Genomic DNA, 13,012 nt, shown 5'->3' with positions numbered 1-13,012 from the left:
AGAGAGAACTATATCAAAGGACAACTGTCTTAAACATTAGTGAAAGATCCCTGGGCATAAGGAAGATATATTGGTATACTGTATATTTCAAAGTCACAAGGGTAATATTTCCAGGAAAAATCTTTGTAAAATCCAGGGCCAGCATGTCTATCTGTGTACAATGATGAGCTGTGTAGATCAAGAGACTAAATCAAGGCTCCATTTACTGACTTCTTAGGTTCACCTGAGGGGGTAGGGCAATGATCAGAGCTCTGAGTGATTGCTGTTCCCAGTCCAATGTGTTCAAAAAGAAGATAAAAGAACCCTGTCATTACCAGTACCTCAGATGTGAAAAGTGAATGGGACTGGCAAGTGACTAGACCAAAGGGGTTTCCAAAAGAGGGCTTGGAACCAGTAGGAGTCCTTGGAATAGGGGTACTCAACCTAGTCCTCAGGATACACCAAGTTAGTCTGGTTTTCAAGACATCCACAATGAATATACATAAGATAAATTTGCATGTACTGCCTCTATTGTATGTGGCTATCTTGAAAACTTGACTGATTGAATAACTATAGAGATCCTCTCTTCTATAACATGGTCATTCAAGATTTCTTGCTGTGTCACTAAGTTATGGCATCTCCATCCCTTCTGGGTATTCACCAATCTCTAACTGCTGCTACCCACCTCTATATTATAGAATTCTCATAAAATGCCAAAAGGTCAAAGCAATTTGCTTCTGCCTGTTATGAACCTGACCTCCGACTCTCTCAAGGATGCTATGTCACTCTCTCCCCCAACAGCATTTTCCCCACTTTATTACCATATTTTTACAACTTATGCTTATAAGACAGCATAGACCTCTTGGTTCTCTGGTGCAGCAACATGTTCATCTCCACTTGACTGGCCAGTAGGTTTGCCCTTGTTTGTACCGAGACTTGGCTTGTCAACTACCTCCTTTCATCAATCTGTTGTGTCTAATCACAAAAGCCATAATTTTCCCTCACATCACAACTTCTGGCTGTCTGCTAGTACAGAACAAGGGATCTCTTGTGTGCTGCATTGTGTACCACAAGTTCCTCTCACTCTGATGCACAATATTGATTAAACATCTGTTTCATAAATACAGTAGAAAAAAAATGCTAGCCTAGTAGCCCTGTCTCCCCCCCTCAAGTCAGTGTACCTGGCATCCTGATTCAGATTATCCTTCTTAAGCAATGTCCCCAGAAGGTTTAAAATGATTGAAAAGTGTTTCTTGGTAGCTGTAGTCACAGTACTAATCACAGCACCATCAAACAAGGAAGGAGATGAGGAACTGAGACTGCTAGATATGAAATGATCATGCCTGGGAAGAAAGAAAATATTTAAGTTTATCACAAAATACCATAACACACATCTCCAATTCAGATTTTATCAACAGAATAAAAAGATAGATAGAAGGGGCTAACAAAGATTACTTCAGGTAGTTAATTCACATTCTTAGCAGGTCAGTAGCAACTTAAAATGTACACCAACTCTGGATACTTGACTACTTGGATAGCAAAGATACTTACCTTTAGCAGATGTTCTAAGGACAGCAGGCATATATTCTCACACGGACAACATCATCCATGGAACCCAGTACGGACACTGCCAAGTGCACGGTCGCTTTAAATATTTAAGCAGTGGCTCATGGAACCATTAGCTCAGTAACAAATCTACGGAGCCAATTAGGGGAGGTGGGCAGGTTGTAAGAATAAATGCCTGCTGTCCTCAGAGAACATCTGCTACAGGTAAGTATCTTTGCTTTCTCCGAGGATAAGCAGGCATAATAGTCTTACATGTGGGACTCCCAAGCTGCCAGGATCATGTCACTGGAAGAGGTTTAACACTGAATACACAGGAAACTGGCAAAACCCTACAGGGTTGGAGGGAAAGTTGGCTTTAAGTAAAGAACAGATTCTGCAGAACTGTTTGCCCAAACTATCTCTTCTGGAGTTGTGTTATAAACAGTAATGAGAAGTAAAATGTATGGATCAAGGACCAAGTAGCTGCTTTGCAGATTTCTTCAACAGATGCAGAGTGAAAATGAGCCACTGAGGCAACCACAGCCCATCTTCTTCAGGAGCAGGAACTCAATAATTCTTTAGAGTACAATGGCAGATTAAAGTCCAAAAATCGGCAAATGTACAACCTACCAAAAACCAAGTGAAGAGTTTTACATCTTAATTTCTCCCTCCACTATGCATCTGGTTTTTGGCAGGTTGTACATTTGCCGATTTTTGGACTTTAATCTGCCATTGTACTCTAAAGGATTAATGAGTTCCTGCTCCTGAAGAAGACAGCGAAACGGAGCTCTGTTGGGCAGTGAATAACCTCTTTTGGACTCAGATAAGTTGGACTTATCTGATAAGTTGAATTTATATTGTTCCTTTGAATGGAGCAGTGAAAGGAAATTTAAATGACAGTATTTACCAAATGAGGAGAGTGATGGTCAGAACCTAGACAGGGAGCACACCAATCAGAGCCTGAAATGGTCTGATCACATCGAGCCACTCAGCACACTCTTTGACATAGAGGAAAAAACAGCCATTGTGAAGTCAAAATGCTTGATGGCCCAGGGAGCTCAAATTGTTGACACTCTCAGAAGGAGAAAAAGGGCTTGATGTGGCTTGAAGGCCAAAAACTCAAGCAGGAAGAAAATTTAACCAATTTTGAGGGAAGGACTAAAAACAAGAAAAATGAAGAATTATGAAGAAAACAATGAAATTAAAATGGGAAGGAACAAAAAGATTTCCAAGTTTAATGCGCTGAGAAGAAACTGAAGACACAGCTTCTCAGCTCTGCAGAAAACTAAGAACTGATGGTCCTACGAGCCAACATCAGGTAGGAAGGCACCGGCATACATGTAGTTACGGCCACTGCTTAAAAATTTAAAGTGACTGCATGTGGCAGTGTCTGTACCTGGTTCTTTGGATGATGTCATACACATGTGAGAATATTATGCTTGCTTGTCCTCAGAAAATTACATTTACTACTTAAATTTGATAAGACATATTCAATAAGAATATGATTAAGTGGTTTATTAAATATATAAGTTTAATACAATAAATATCAAAGTGAAACAAATTGGTAGACCTATTAAGAGTATGAAGATATGAAGAATAAACAGGGCCTTGCTTAAGGCAGGAGCAGGATGAGTCGTTGCTCAGCATACCAAAGTTCAAGGGCACCAAAAGCCTTCACATTAATGAGAGCGTGTTTTGCTCTCACTGCTGTCTTCTATTCTCTGCAGGGGCACTGGAACAGCTGCAGGTTTAAATGCAAGAACAGGTACCTCCTGTTCTCTTTTTTTAAACCTACGTCAGTGCTAGCTGTCTCTTGCCACTGTTGAAAGGGCAGATGTGGGCTGGAAGGGGGAAGGTGCCACAAAGCAAAACGTTCAGGGTGTAACTAGCCCCTGATCCTGCATGCAGAATGAATAACGCTCTAACTCTTAAGGTAGGCCCTGAAAAAACAAAGCTGTAACATAATGAAGTAACACTGTCCAAGTTCTATCTTTTTAACGATTCAAACTTTGGTCTGTAAGGTTCATGTTCACTGAACAGAAGAAAAGGAACTTGCATGCTAGGAAAAAAAGAATCTTTAAATCTATCAGTTTGTACTCATCATACCTGGTACAGTGTGAATACAATGTGTAGAGTACAGTGTACTGGACAGCAGGATAGTGAACTGCTATATCACTGTGTACTACCATCAGGTTCTTGCTCAGTAATGCAAACACAGTAGGAGAGAGTGCCCACATCTAAGAAAGAAAAACCCACAGAATCAGTGTTTGCAGAAATGCAATCTGCCAAAGTAATATGAAAACATATGCTGTGTTTAACTACACCTTTCCAAGAAAAAAAAAAAGAAGTTACATTTTTGCTCTGGTTTTAAAAAAATGGCTCACAGAGTTGTTATAAATCTGTTCTCTTAGGTTTCTGCGGCTGGCCATCGTGATTATTGCAGTTGTCTGGTTCTCGCTGCACTTGGATAGGAGGACCCACTATATATAAAGACAAACTGAAGATCTCACAACACACTCTGAAGAAAATCACAGCATGATGGCTGAAACATTGGTTCTACCTACCCAGACACGGCGAGATCCGGACAACTGCAACAATCCTGCTATAAATCTGTTTAGGTTGCTAATTGTTTTCAGAAAACTAGGGATAATTTGAAGAAGTATCCTGCATGCATCATTCTACTGCATCACAGGCCCATGCTAGTATTTTTTGTAACTTTTACATCTACTACGTGTTGTGTAGTTTTCAGGTACATAATTTTCCAGCCATGGACCCCTGATGAAGGTATTCTCATATGCCGAAACACGGACCACTTTTTAGTTCTACATTATTGCTACATAGCACTCCAGCATTTGGACTTCTGTATCTTAAGATCATTTTGTAAATACAGTGACATCGCCTAGCTGATTAGCACCAACCAGGGACTATTAGATGATTTCAATTTGTGCAATTCATCCACATTGCGCCTCAAGACCAGCTTTGGTAAATATAGGAGTTTTGCCTTATGGACTAGCCTTAATCAGAGACTATTTGACACCATTTAAGAATTTTATATTTTGATGTTTATAATAAACCTGGGAACATCCAGTTCATATACTCCACTCTTTCCTGCACCTGTGAGTGCAGGAGGTTTGTCTTCGTGGTTTCTCCTTTTTCGAGTGGAGAATTGAAGTTCTTGGCTTGTTTTGTGCTTAGAGCTCTTGTGAAACAGGTGACCACTTTATAAATCTATTATTTCTGCATTTTTTTGTGCTAAGATTTACAAACTTCAGTTTTCTAAAATTTATATGACCAAACATTCAGCATCAGGGTATTTAAAATATAGGCATGCAACACAATTCATGTGGCCAATCTGCTTAGCACTGAGAAAATGGCCTGCATTACAAAAGCTATATATATTCTCTCTACTGTGTTTAACTTATACCAGTATTTCCTAATCCCCCTACAAAAGGAGATATACCTAGCTATTCATGTTTTCAGGATTTCCACAATGAATATGCATGGAAAATTTGGTTTTACCTAATAATTTAAGCGAGTCCAATTATGAGCAGTCCAGAACATGAAGGTTATTATGCTTGACTGTCAGCAAATGGAGATGCACCATGCAGGCATAGCTCCCCACTATCTCTATATCACAGCTAACCCAACAAATCCTCTTCCCAGCATTCAGAGACCATTTCTGCTCCCTTTGAACCAGGTATCTACTGAAATGGATTTACAAGCTTAACACCTTGATCCCTACTGGATTGAACAGAAGTATGGAATGGCAACATTTTTATTAAGTCTCCCACTAAAAAGTAAGGTTTTATCAAAAAGATTATTGGGAGCGGAAAGATACGGGAGTCACCCCCCTTTCTAAATGGTAAATTTACAGTGACAAAGATGGCCACTATTAAGTATCCCCTCATGTGTGGAGGTTCATGCTCAGACTTGGTTCCTTTCCGCTTACATCATTCTACCAGATACCAAATCTCCAGTTATGCCTAGGAGCAACATGCCAGCCCAGAAAACTCTGAAAGGGATGTCTGTCATCTGATGGAGACCGGCAATACTGGAGAGCTGTATCTACATGGTGGTTAACATAGAGACAGACTAGAGAAATATGAAGCCTGCCCTATCTACTGGCAGACACAAGTATAATCCACATTTTGTGAACTGGTCTGATGGAAGAAAGGATGAGAGATTTACATGCACTTGATTTTCAACCTAAACAAATTCTCATGCATATTAGTAGTCATAGTAACCCTAAAAACCTGACCATATAGATATAACCCCAGAAGGATGGCAAAAAGTGACTCAAAGAACAAGTTTAGTTTCAATAAGTACAAATAACCCTATCTAGGCATATAAAGATTAGTAAGTAACTTACGCCTATCAATGAGTTTTTAGCATTTCCAATTGTTGTCAAAACACTAAGGTCAAATATCACAATAAATTTTGCATTATCAACACTAAACACATGATTCTTGAACGCATCATGCTGGATTTCAGAGCAGGCTTCAGAAAGTTGCAGGTAGTGCAAGAGACTGTTTAATGCACAAGTCATTTCTCCCAAAATCAGCTTGTAAGCAGTCTCCAATACAGGGATATTCTTAAGGCTCAGTACCGCTTGATAAACCCCGTGAGATGCTGAAACCACCTGAATCAGGAAGAGAGGGAAAAAATTACTGACAGCACCAAGGTTAATATTAATAAATCCAACTCAATTATCATTTAACACTTCAAGTGTTCCATATAAGGAGTACAGGTATACCAAATCTTTTGAATGTTCCAATCAATACTTTCTATATTATCTTTGGAACCTCAGCAACACCACTCACCGCTCAATAAATCTCATAGCGGTTTAGCTTTACGTGCCTTATTGTCATAGGTCCAAAGTACACATACTTTTAGTTTATACTTCCCATCACATAACTTTAATCTTCATATTATAAATATTTATAAATAATTCAGTACTTTAAATACTTTAGAATAAGTAGAATTAACTTAATATTAATAAACGCCATAAACACAATCTCCAGTGTTTAGGACCATGTCAGAGAGCTCATTTAGTTCAAGATTTCTCTTGCACAATTCTTGTGAATTTTCCTTCCCAGAAGCTGCAGCAAAATAAATAAATAAATTAAAAAAAAAATTATATATATATAAATATATATATATATATATAAGGTAAGTAGGATTAGCAGGAAGGTGGGGATCTGTGCTAGTCTGAGCAAGGGTCTTCCAGATAGGATTTCTTTGCTCTGGGCTGGCTCAGCTAGTAGTCAACCAGAGGAGAGTTGTTCTGAATTAGTGTCCCAAGCTGGTTTACATCAGGTGACTGGAGTAACCAATATAATAAAACAGTCCAGTGCTTCATCTTCTAATATGGATAATTTATTGAGAGCTAGAAGCTTTAGGTTTCTTAATTTTCCAGAAATCTGGAGTCTGTCTCTCTTAAAACTATTTAAAGAAATTTCCTGAGATTTAGAACTTCCCAAAGGTAAGTCAATTAGTATTTTCAAGGTCTATTTACCTGCAAGAATTCTTGTGAGGAATATGACAGAGGAAGGGCAGTTAGTAACACCTGACACAATAGATGATTTATTTTTTTAGAATCTTCCTATTTTATATAGAGTCACTCTGCTTGTCACCTTCCTTACTAAAACCCCTTTTACTAAACCGTGGTAGTGGTTATTAGCGCAGGGAACCACGTTGAATGCTCTGCAATACTCCTGACGTTCATAGGAACACTATGACTATCGGGAGAAGCGAAGAACATTCAGGGCAGCTCCCTGCGCTAATAACCGCTATTGTGGTTTAGTAAAAGCAAGTGGGGGGAGGGGGTATATCAAGTAAGATTAATGTGCTCAATTTTTATTTTAAAAAGGATTTGCCATTTTGTGGAAAAAAACTAATATATGTATGAGCTACTATAAACTTGAAGGAAAGAATTTCTATAGCTAAGAAATTTAATTTTGGCTTGGTAGCTTCTTTCTTTAATTTATTTGTGTATGGCAATCTTTCCAGAATCTAGATATGGGTTTGTTTGGTTTGGAAGTTTTACAGTTCAAAGATTTTCCTAAGGACAAGAATGTTTAGTTGTTCATGATGTGCTTGAAGGTATTTATTATGTTTAGGGTGATTTGAGTTAAGGTCTGAGATTTGATCTTTTTTTCTGCTTTTTTCTTGTGTTTAATTTCTTAAGTTTTTGTTTCTTTCTTTGTTGTCCATCTCTGTGTTAAGTGGACAAACATTTACTAAGAGACAAGGTTAGAATTAAACGATATTTCACATTGCTCCTAAGGAAGCAGAAGTAAAGATTATTATACTAACGTGCCCCATATAGTGCTACTACATTTCTTTAAATTCTTACATACCAATAGTTATGGTAGAGACAATTAGCCCTCTCTCAGTCAACTCGTATCCTTAATGCAAAAATTTACTTTTTTACATACCCGAAATACACTTGTCACTTCTAATTTCAAAACTATTGATGTCTCACCTCTTTTTCCTTATGGTAACGCAGTGCAAGGAGTTTGGATTCTGGTATAAAAAGTTTCTCCACAAAGGTTGATGGCAGTTTTGTATTTATTTGTTCAACAATCTGAGGGGGGGACGACGACAAATAAAAAGTATTAATTACAAACAAGATAAATGTTTATCTTCAGTGTCACTAGCTATTCTCCATTATAAAAGGGGTGAAAGCTTATTGCTGAAGCTCTGACCTTGAACTACTGCTAGATGATTTATAGAGACCTCATTAAAAAAAACAACAACAAATAATGATAATATCTCATTCCTGTCCTTTAATGTTTCAGAAGGGGTAACCATATTAAAGAAATAGCTACTACCTAATATTTAAATCATTCCACCTACTTTAGGAGAAAGATGTTATTCCAAGTCTTTAAAAAAAATACTGGTTCACATTTATTCAGTTCTGTTTACACAGATCAGCAAACTGATGTGCCTTAAGAAGAGGGAAAGGGGTTGGGACTTGTATGCTGCCTTTTCAAAGCAGTTTACATACAGGTACTTCAAGCATTTTCCCTATCTATCCTGGTGGGCTAACAATCTATCCAATGTACCTGGAAAGTGGAGGATTAAGTGACTTGCCCAGGGTCACAGGGAGCAGCTTGGGGTTTGAACCCACAACCACAGGGTCCTGAGGCTATAGCTCTAACCACTACACCACACTCTCCTGCATCATATCCAGAAAGAGGTAGAAACAACAGCGACACAATATTAAATGGAAGGAGTGGAGAGATACACTCCTCAAATTCTGGCAAGGAGCAAGACAACCTTTATAATAAGGTTTTATTAACCTTAAAACTCAAAAAGAGTTGACCTGATCACATACAGTGTGTGCCGATAGAAAGCCATGGATATTACTGAATGCAGGAAGACACAAATATATACTGCCTTAAAAAACCCTCCTATAGTATCTACCAAGCAATGCTGGAGATTAGAGGCCAAGAGATGACATATAAAATAGTTAGATGTCCACTGCAACTTCTCTCTCCACCCGCTGGGCTGAAATAAACAGCTGAACCTGATTGTCAAGAACATTTGAACAAGAAACCAAGTTTCAAAATCGTTAGTCAACAAAAAGATCATATTGTAGAATTAAATAAGATTGATAAAAGGAATTGCATAACCTAGTTACACTTCAGCTTCAACTCACTAACAAATGACTGGATCCTTAAGAATTTTCTGGTACAGTGCAGAAATTCAAGGTTACTTCAATAATGGCAAGTTTTCCAAGTCCTCAGGCAGCAAAGCATCCCCATATCATGTTTGACTGTTAGTATGATGTTCCAACTGTGGAATGCTATATTTGCTTTATGCCAAATCAGAAGAAAACAGTAAGTTAATGAAAAGAATAAAACCTCTATTCATTACAATTGCTCCAGGCTGTTAAAAACACTGCAGCTCGGGTTGGAGATGCTGATTTTACCAGTTGGGAAGGGATTTTAGTACTAATTGTTACTTTGATGCTCCTGAAAAAGCCCTAGGCAAAACATCGGTATGTCGGGCATCTATTTTTAACAACCTGGAGCAAGCATAGTGAATAAAGAAAGGCTTTTTTCTTTATTTCCGTGTTAGATTTTGTTAGCCAGCTGCCTTGTTTATTGCTTTATGCCAGATATTATGGGACCCGTGTTGTCCAAAGAGTTCCGCTTTTGACCTCCCTGTCCATACAACATTTTTCCGAAAGACTTGAAAGATCATCCAGGTGTGTTTTTGCAAGTATGAGACAAGCATTGATATTACTTTTGGATAGCAACTGTTTCTGCTTTGCTATTCTCCCATGAATCCAACTGGCCTGGTCTCTTTCTTATTATGAAGTCACAACAATGACTTTAGCTGAGGCTAGAGAGGGTCATGCATTCTTTGGGTGCTCTTCTTAGATATTTTGTGACTTTCCATGTAACTTGGTTGCCGTACCCTTGGAGTAACTAGCTGGCCAACCGCAATCTTCTTTTCAAGGTTTCTCTTTGCCTTCCTTAATAGCGCCTTGCATTTGACTTGCCATTCCTTGTGCTGTTTATAATTATTTTCGGTCAGATCTTTATTCCACTTTCTTTTAGCTCTAATAGCTTCCTTCACCTCATTCATTAACCATGTCAGCTGCCATTTGGTCTTCCTTCCTCCTTTTTTAACACATAGAAAATATCTAGTCTGGGCTTCCAAGATGGTATTTTTGAATAACATCCATACCAGATGTAAATTTTTTACATTTGCAGCTGCTCCTCTAAGTTTCTTTTTTTACCATTCTCCTCATGTTATCATAGTCAGCTTTTTATATCTCACGGATAGAATTCAATTTCTTAGTAATTACAGGGGGAGGGGTTACATCAGAAATGACCTCTTAGTTGGTCTGGAAAAATTGGTTTTTAGCAAAATGTAAAATTAAGCAGAACGGTGAAAAGCATAGGCAAGAGTTTTTGGTTTCTTGTCCTTAGCTTGAACTGATATCACCAAGATCACTGAACTTTCTCTACCCAAATTCTGATTTTGGCGACATCATAAGAACTCTACCTAAGGGTCATGCACATCACTAACTTGAATACAAAGTTATTACTCAATTTCAAGCAGCAAGGCAACCTATAGACAAGTCTAAAAAAGGGTTTAAAATGGTAGAAAAGTCAACCAAGTGATTTTTAATTCATTAGTGTCCACTTTCATTCTACCAAAGTTGAAATTCCTGAATGTGTGTGAATGGAGAAGAAAATAAATGTATTCAAATAAGTCAAATTTAGTAGAAAGCAAGGTTTAGATGAATTGCAGTTCAAAAATTAATACTCAACAAGTTATAAATGAGATTATGCAGTTCTCTTGGTATGCAAACACGTACCAATGTCAGTAAATGTAAGACTGAGATGATGTAGTCTGTACCATAAGTTTGACAACTCTCCAGTTGATCTAAGCCATATGTGATGACCATGTCACAGTGTATGGTCATGCTAGGATCTAAACTGCCAAGCAAAACACCGACACACTCATTTGCAGCAGTCAGAACAGCCTCAGAAAAAAATACTTGGTTTGCTGCAGTCACACATCTCATTACTCGATAAAGTACCTAAGGGAAGCAAGGAAAAGCAAAAGTCATTTAGTTTCATACAGTATGGAGGCAAATGCATACAAGAAATTTCTGTACATTACATATGCAACCTGGCTTAAGTTCAATAAAAATAAATTGTAAGCTCTTTAACTTTTAACAAGAAGAAGAATGCAGATTTATGGCCTGTCCAAAATTCATAGAATTCAGGCTTGATTCTCATTATGGTAACCAACATACAAAGACAGACTGTTGATGCCAAAATTCTTTATATCATTTTGATAAAAGTAAATATGACTTAATTTGGAAAAAAAAAGAAAAGAAAAGAAGATGTGCTCCTTACATCAGTTACATATGCCTCAGTTATTGGTGGTCCTCTTATTGGGCTAAAACGCTCCCCAATACTTCTTACAACAGTACTGAATACCCTGAGAAGTGCTGCCAGTTTGGGCAAAGATACAGATGGAGGAGGAATATCTTCATCAACAGATTCTCCAGCAGCAACATGGCCAAGGTCCTATGCATGGAAATTAAAAATGTTTAGAAAACACTACAGGAAGCATAACATTTATCAAAAAATTTAAAGAGAAGCTACTAGATTTAGATTTTAGTTTCTTTAAAGACACAATTGCTCAATCTACAGAAGACCATTTATGACAGACTGAACCATACATAATGTTAAAATATTTAAAAGAATAAAACTGCTACAATGATCAGGAGTTTAATATATTCAAGAAATTCTATATAAAATAAAATTGAACTAATTACTAGTACTAATTAGCACTTAACTGTAAATAGAACTAAAGAAAACAAAAAAATGCCAATATTAAATGGATACACTACAGCTATGGCAACACGCAAACCTAGTAGTGATGCTGCCAGATTTAAAAGAACAGCATATCACAACAAAAAAAAACAAATAAATGATATCACAGGATGAGTTTGAATATGTAACATGACATTCTTTTTTTTCAATCCTTAACTTTACCTATTATTTTCTTATTGGGGAAAAAAGCAGCAACGCTGATAAGTATAGGAGATCAAGCAATTCTTACACAATTTGATTTGGCCTCATTTGATGTCTTCTGCTTGGTGGATTCCTAATTGTGGAGTTCCACAGAAATTCATTTGTCATCAGTTACATAGAAACATTCTAACACAATTGCTTACCTCAGCATAGGCCTCCATGTCTTCTAGAAACTGTCCCAAAAGGGTAGTGGAAAAAGCTAGGTCTGCTACCCAAAATGGTTCCAAACTCTGCAGCCATCCTGCAGTGTGAGACCAAAGGCAGATTGACAAATCAAACAAATATTTATAAAAGCACTATAATCTCTCATGGCAATTAAAACTCATAATGTTAATTACACTGACCAATTGTTATTTTACTTTAAATGTTTTCTCTGCTAAACCATCAGATTGAAGCAGCATTTACTGATACTGCAGCCATAAAGGTCTGTGCTTTGTTTGCTTGTACTGGATCATGTGCTCTCAGTTTGTATGGGAAGATTAGGTATTTACCTTGATAATCTTTCTAGTAAATAGGTACATCATTCTTGAACCTATGGTTTGTGTATCTCTGATCGTGAGATCTGGTGTAGAGAGCCTCATTTACATTTTTTCTGCTCCCCCTTCCCTCACTCTAGGCTGTCCTGTAACTCCTCAGTTCATATCAAAGCAGATGATCAGCCCTAGAGAAGAAAATATAACAGGGAAGGGTACGGGAACACTCCCCAAGAAACAAGTTTGTTCTGCTCATTATCACAACATTTAACATAAAATAATTATGTAACATTTAAACAAATAACAAGGTGAAACGAACAAGCCACCTGAGTGCCACCCGCACTAATGGAGTTTGAAAGATACCTCCTGGTCTCTTCAAAATAGAAATGGTCTCCTCTATCCTTGACTTTGCTGGACAGAGGAAAGAAACAAGATTATCTGGTAATA

At 37.6% G+C, this 13,012-nt stretch overlaps 1 protein-coding gene across 2 annotated transcripts in view; it reads right to left on the bottom strand.

The window, feature by feature from the left end:
• SMG1 (SMG1 nonsense mediated mRNA decay associated PI3K related kinase) overlaps nt 1-13,012 on the bottom strand; it is a 257,696-nt gene that overhangs the window by 192,799 nt on the left and 51,885 nt on the right. For both annotated transcript variants that reach the window (XM_033962915.1, XM_033962916.1), the window contains 7 exons: nt 12,236-12,333; nt 11,409-11,582; nt 10,862-11,086; nt 8,009-8,110; nt 5,894-6,163; nt 3,631-3,761; nt 1,161-1,322 (listed from right to left, as the gene is read on the bottom strand). In XM_033962915.1, the coding sequence (XP_033818806.1) occupies nt 1,161-1,322; nt 3,631-3,761; nt 5,894-6,163; nt 8,009-8,110; nt 10,862-11,086; nt 11,409-11,582; nt 12,236-12,333 (1,162 nt within the window). The remainder of the gene's footprint in view (nt 1-1,160; nt 1,323-3,630; nt 3,762-5,893; nt 6,164-8,008; nt 8,111-10,861; nt 11,087-11,408; nt 11,583-12,235; nt 12,334-13,012) is intronic.

The sequence above is a fragment of the Geotrypetes seraphini genome, chromosome 11, assembly GCF_902459505.1.
Source record: "Geotrypetes seraphini chromosome 11, aGeoSer1.1, whole genome shotgun sequence".
Classification (NCBI taxonomy): Eukaryota; Metazoa; Chordata; class Amphibia; order Gymnophiona; family Dermophiidae; genus Geotrypetes; species Geotrypetes seraphini.
The sequence above is the reverse complement of the archived record's forward strand: the minus strand, read 5'-3'. Positions and strand labels throughout refer to the sequence as shown.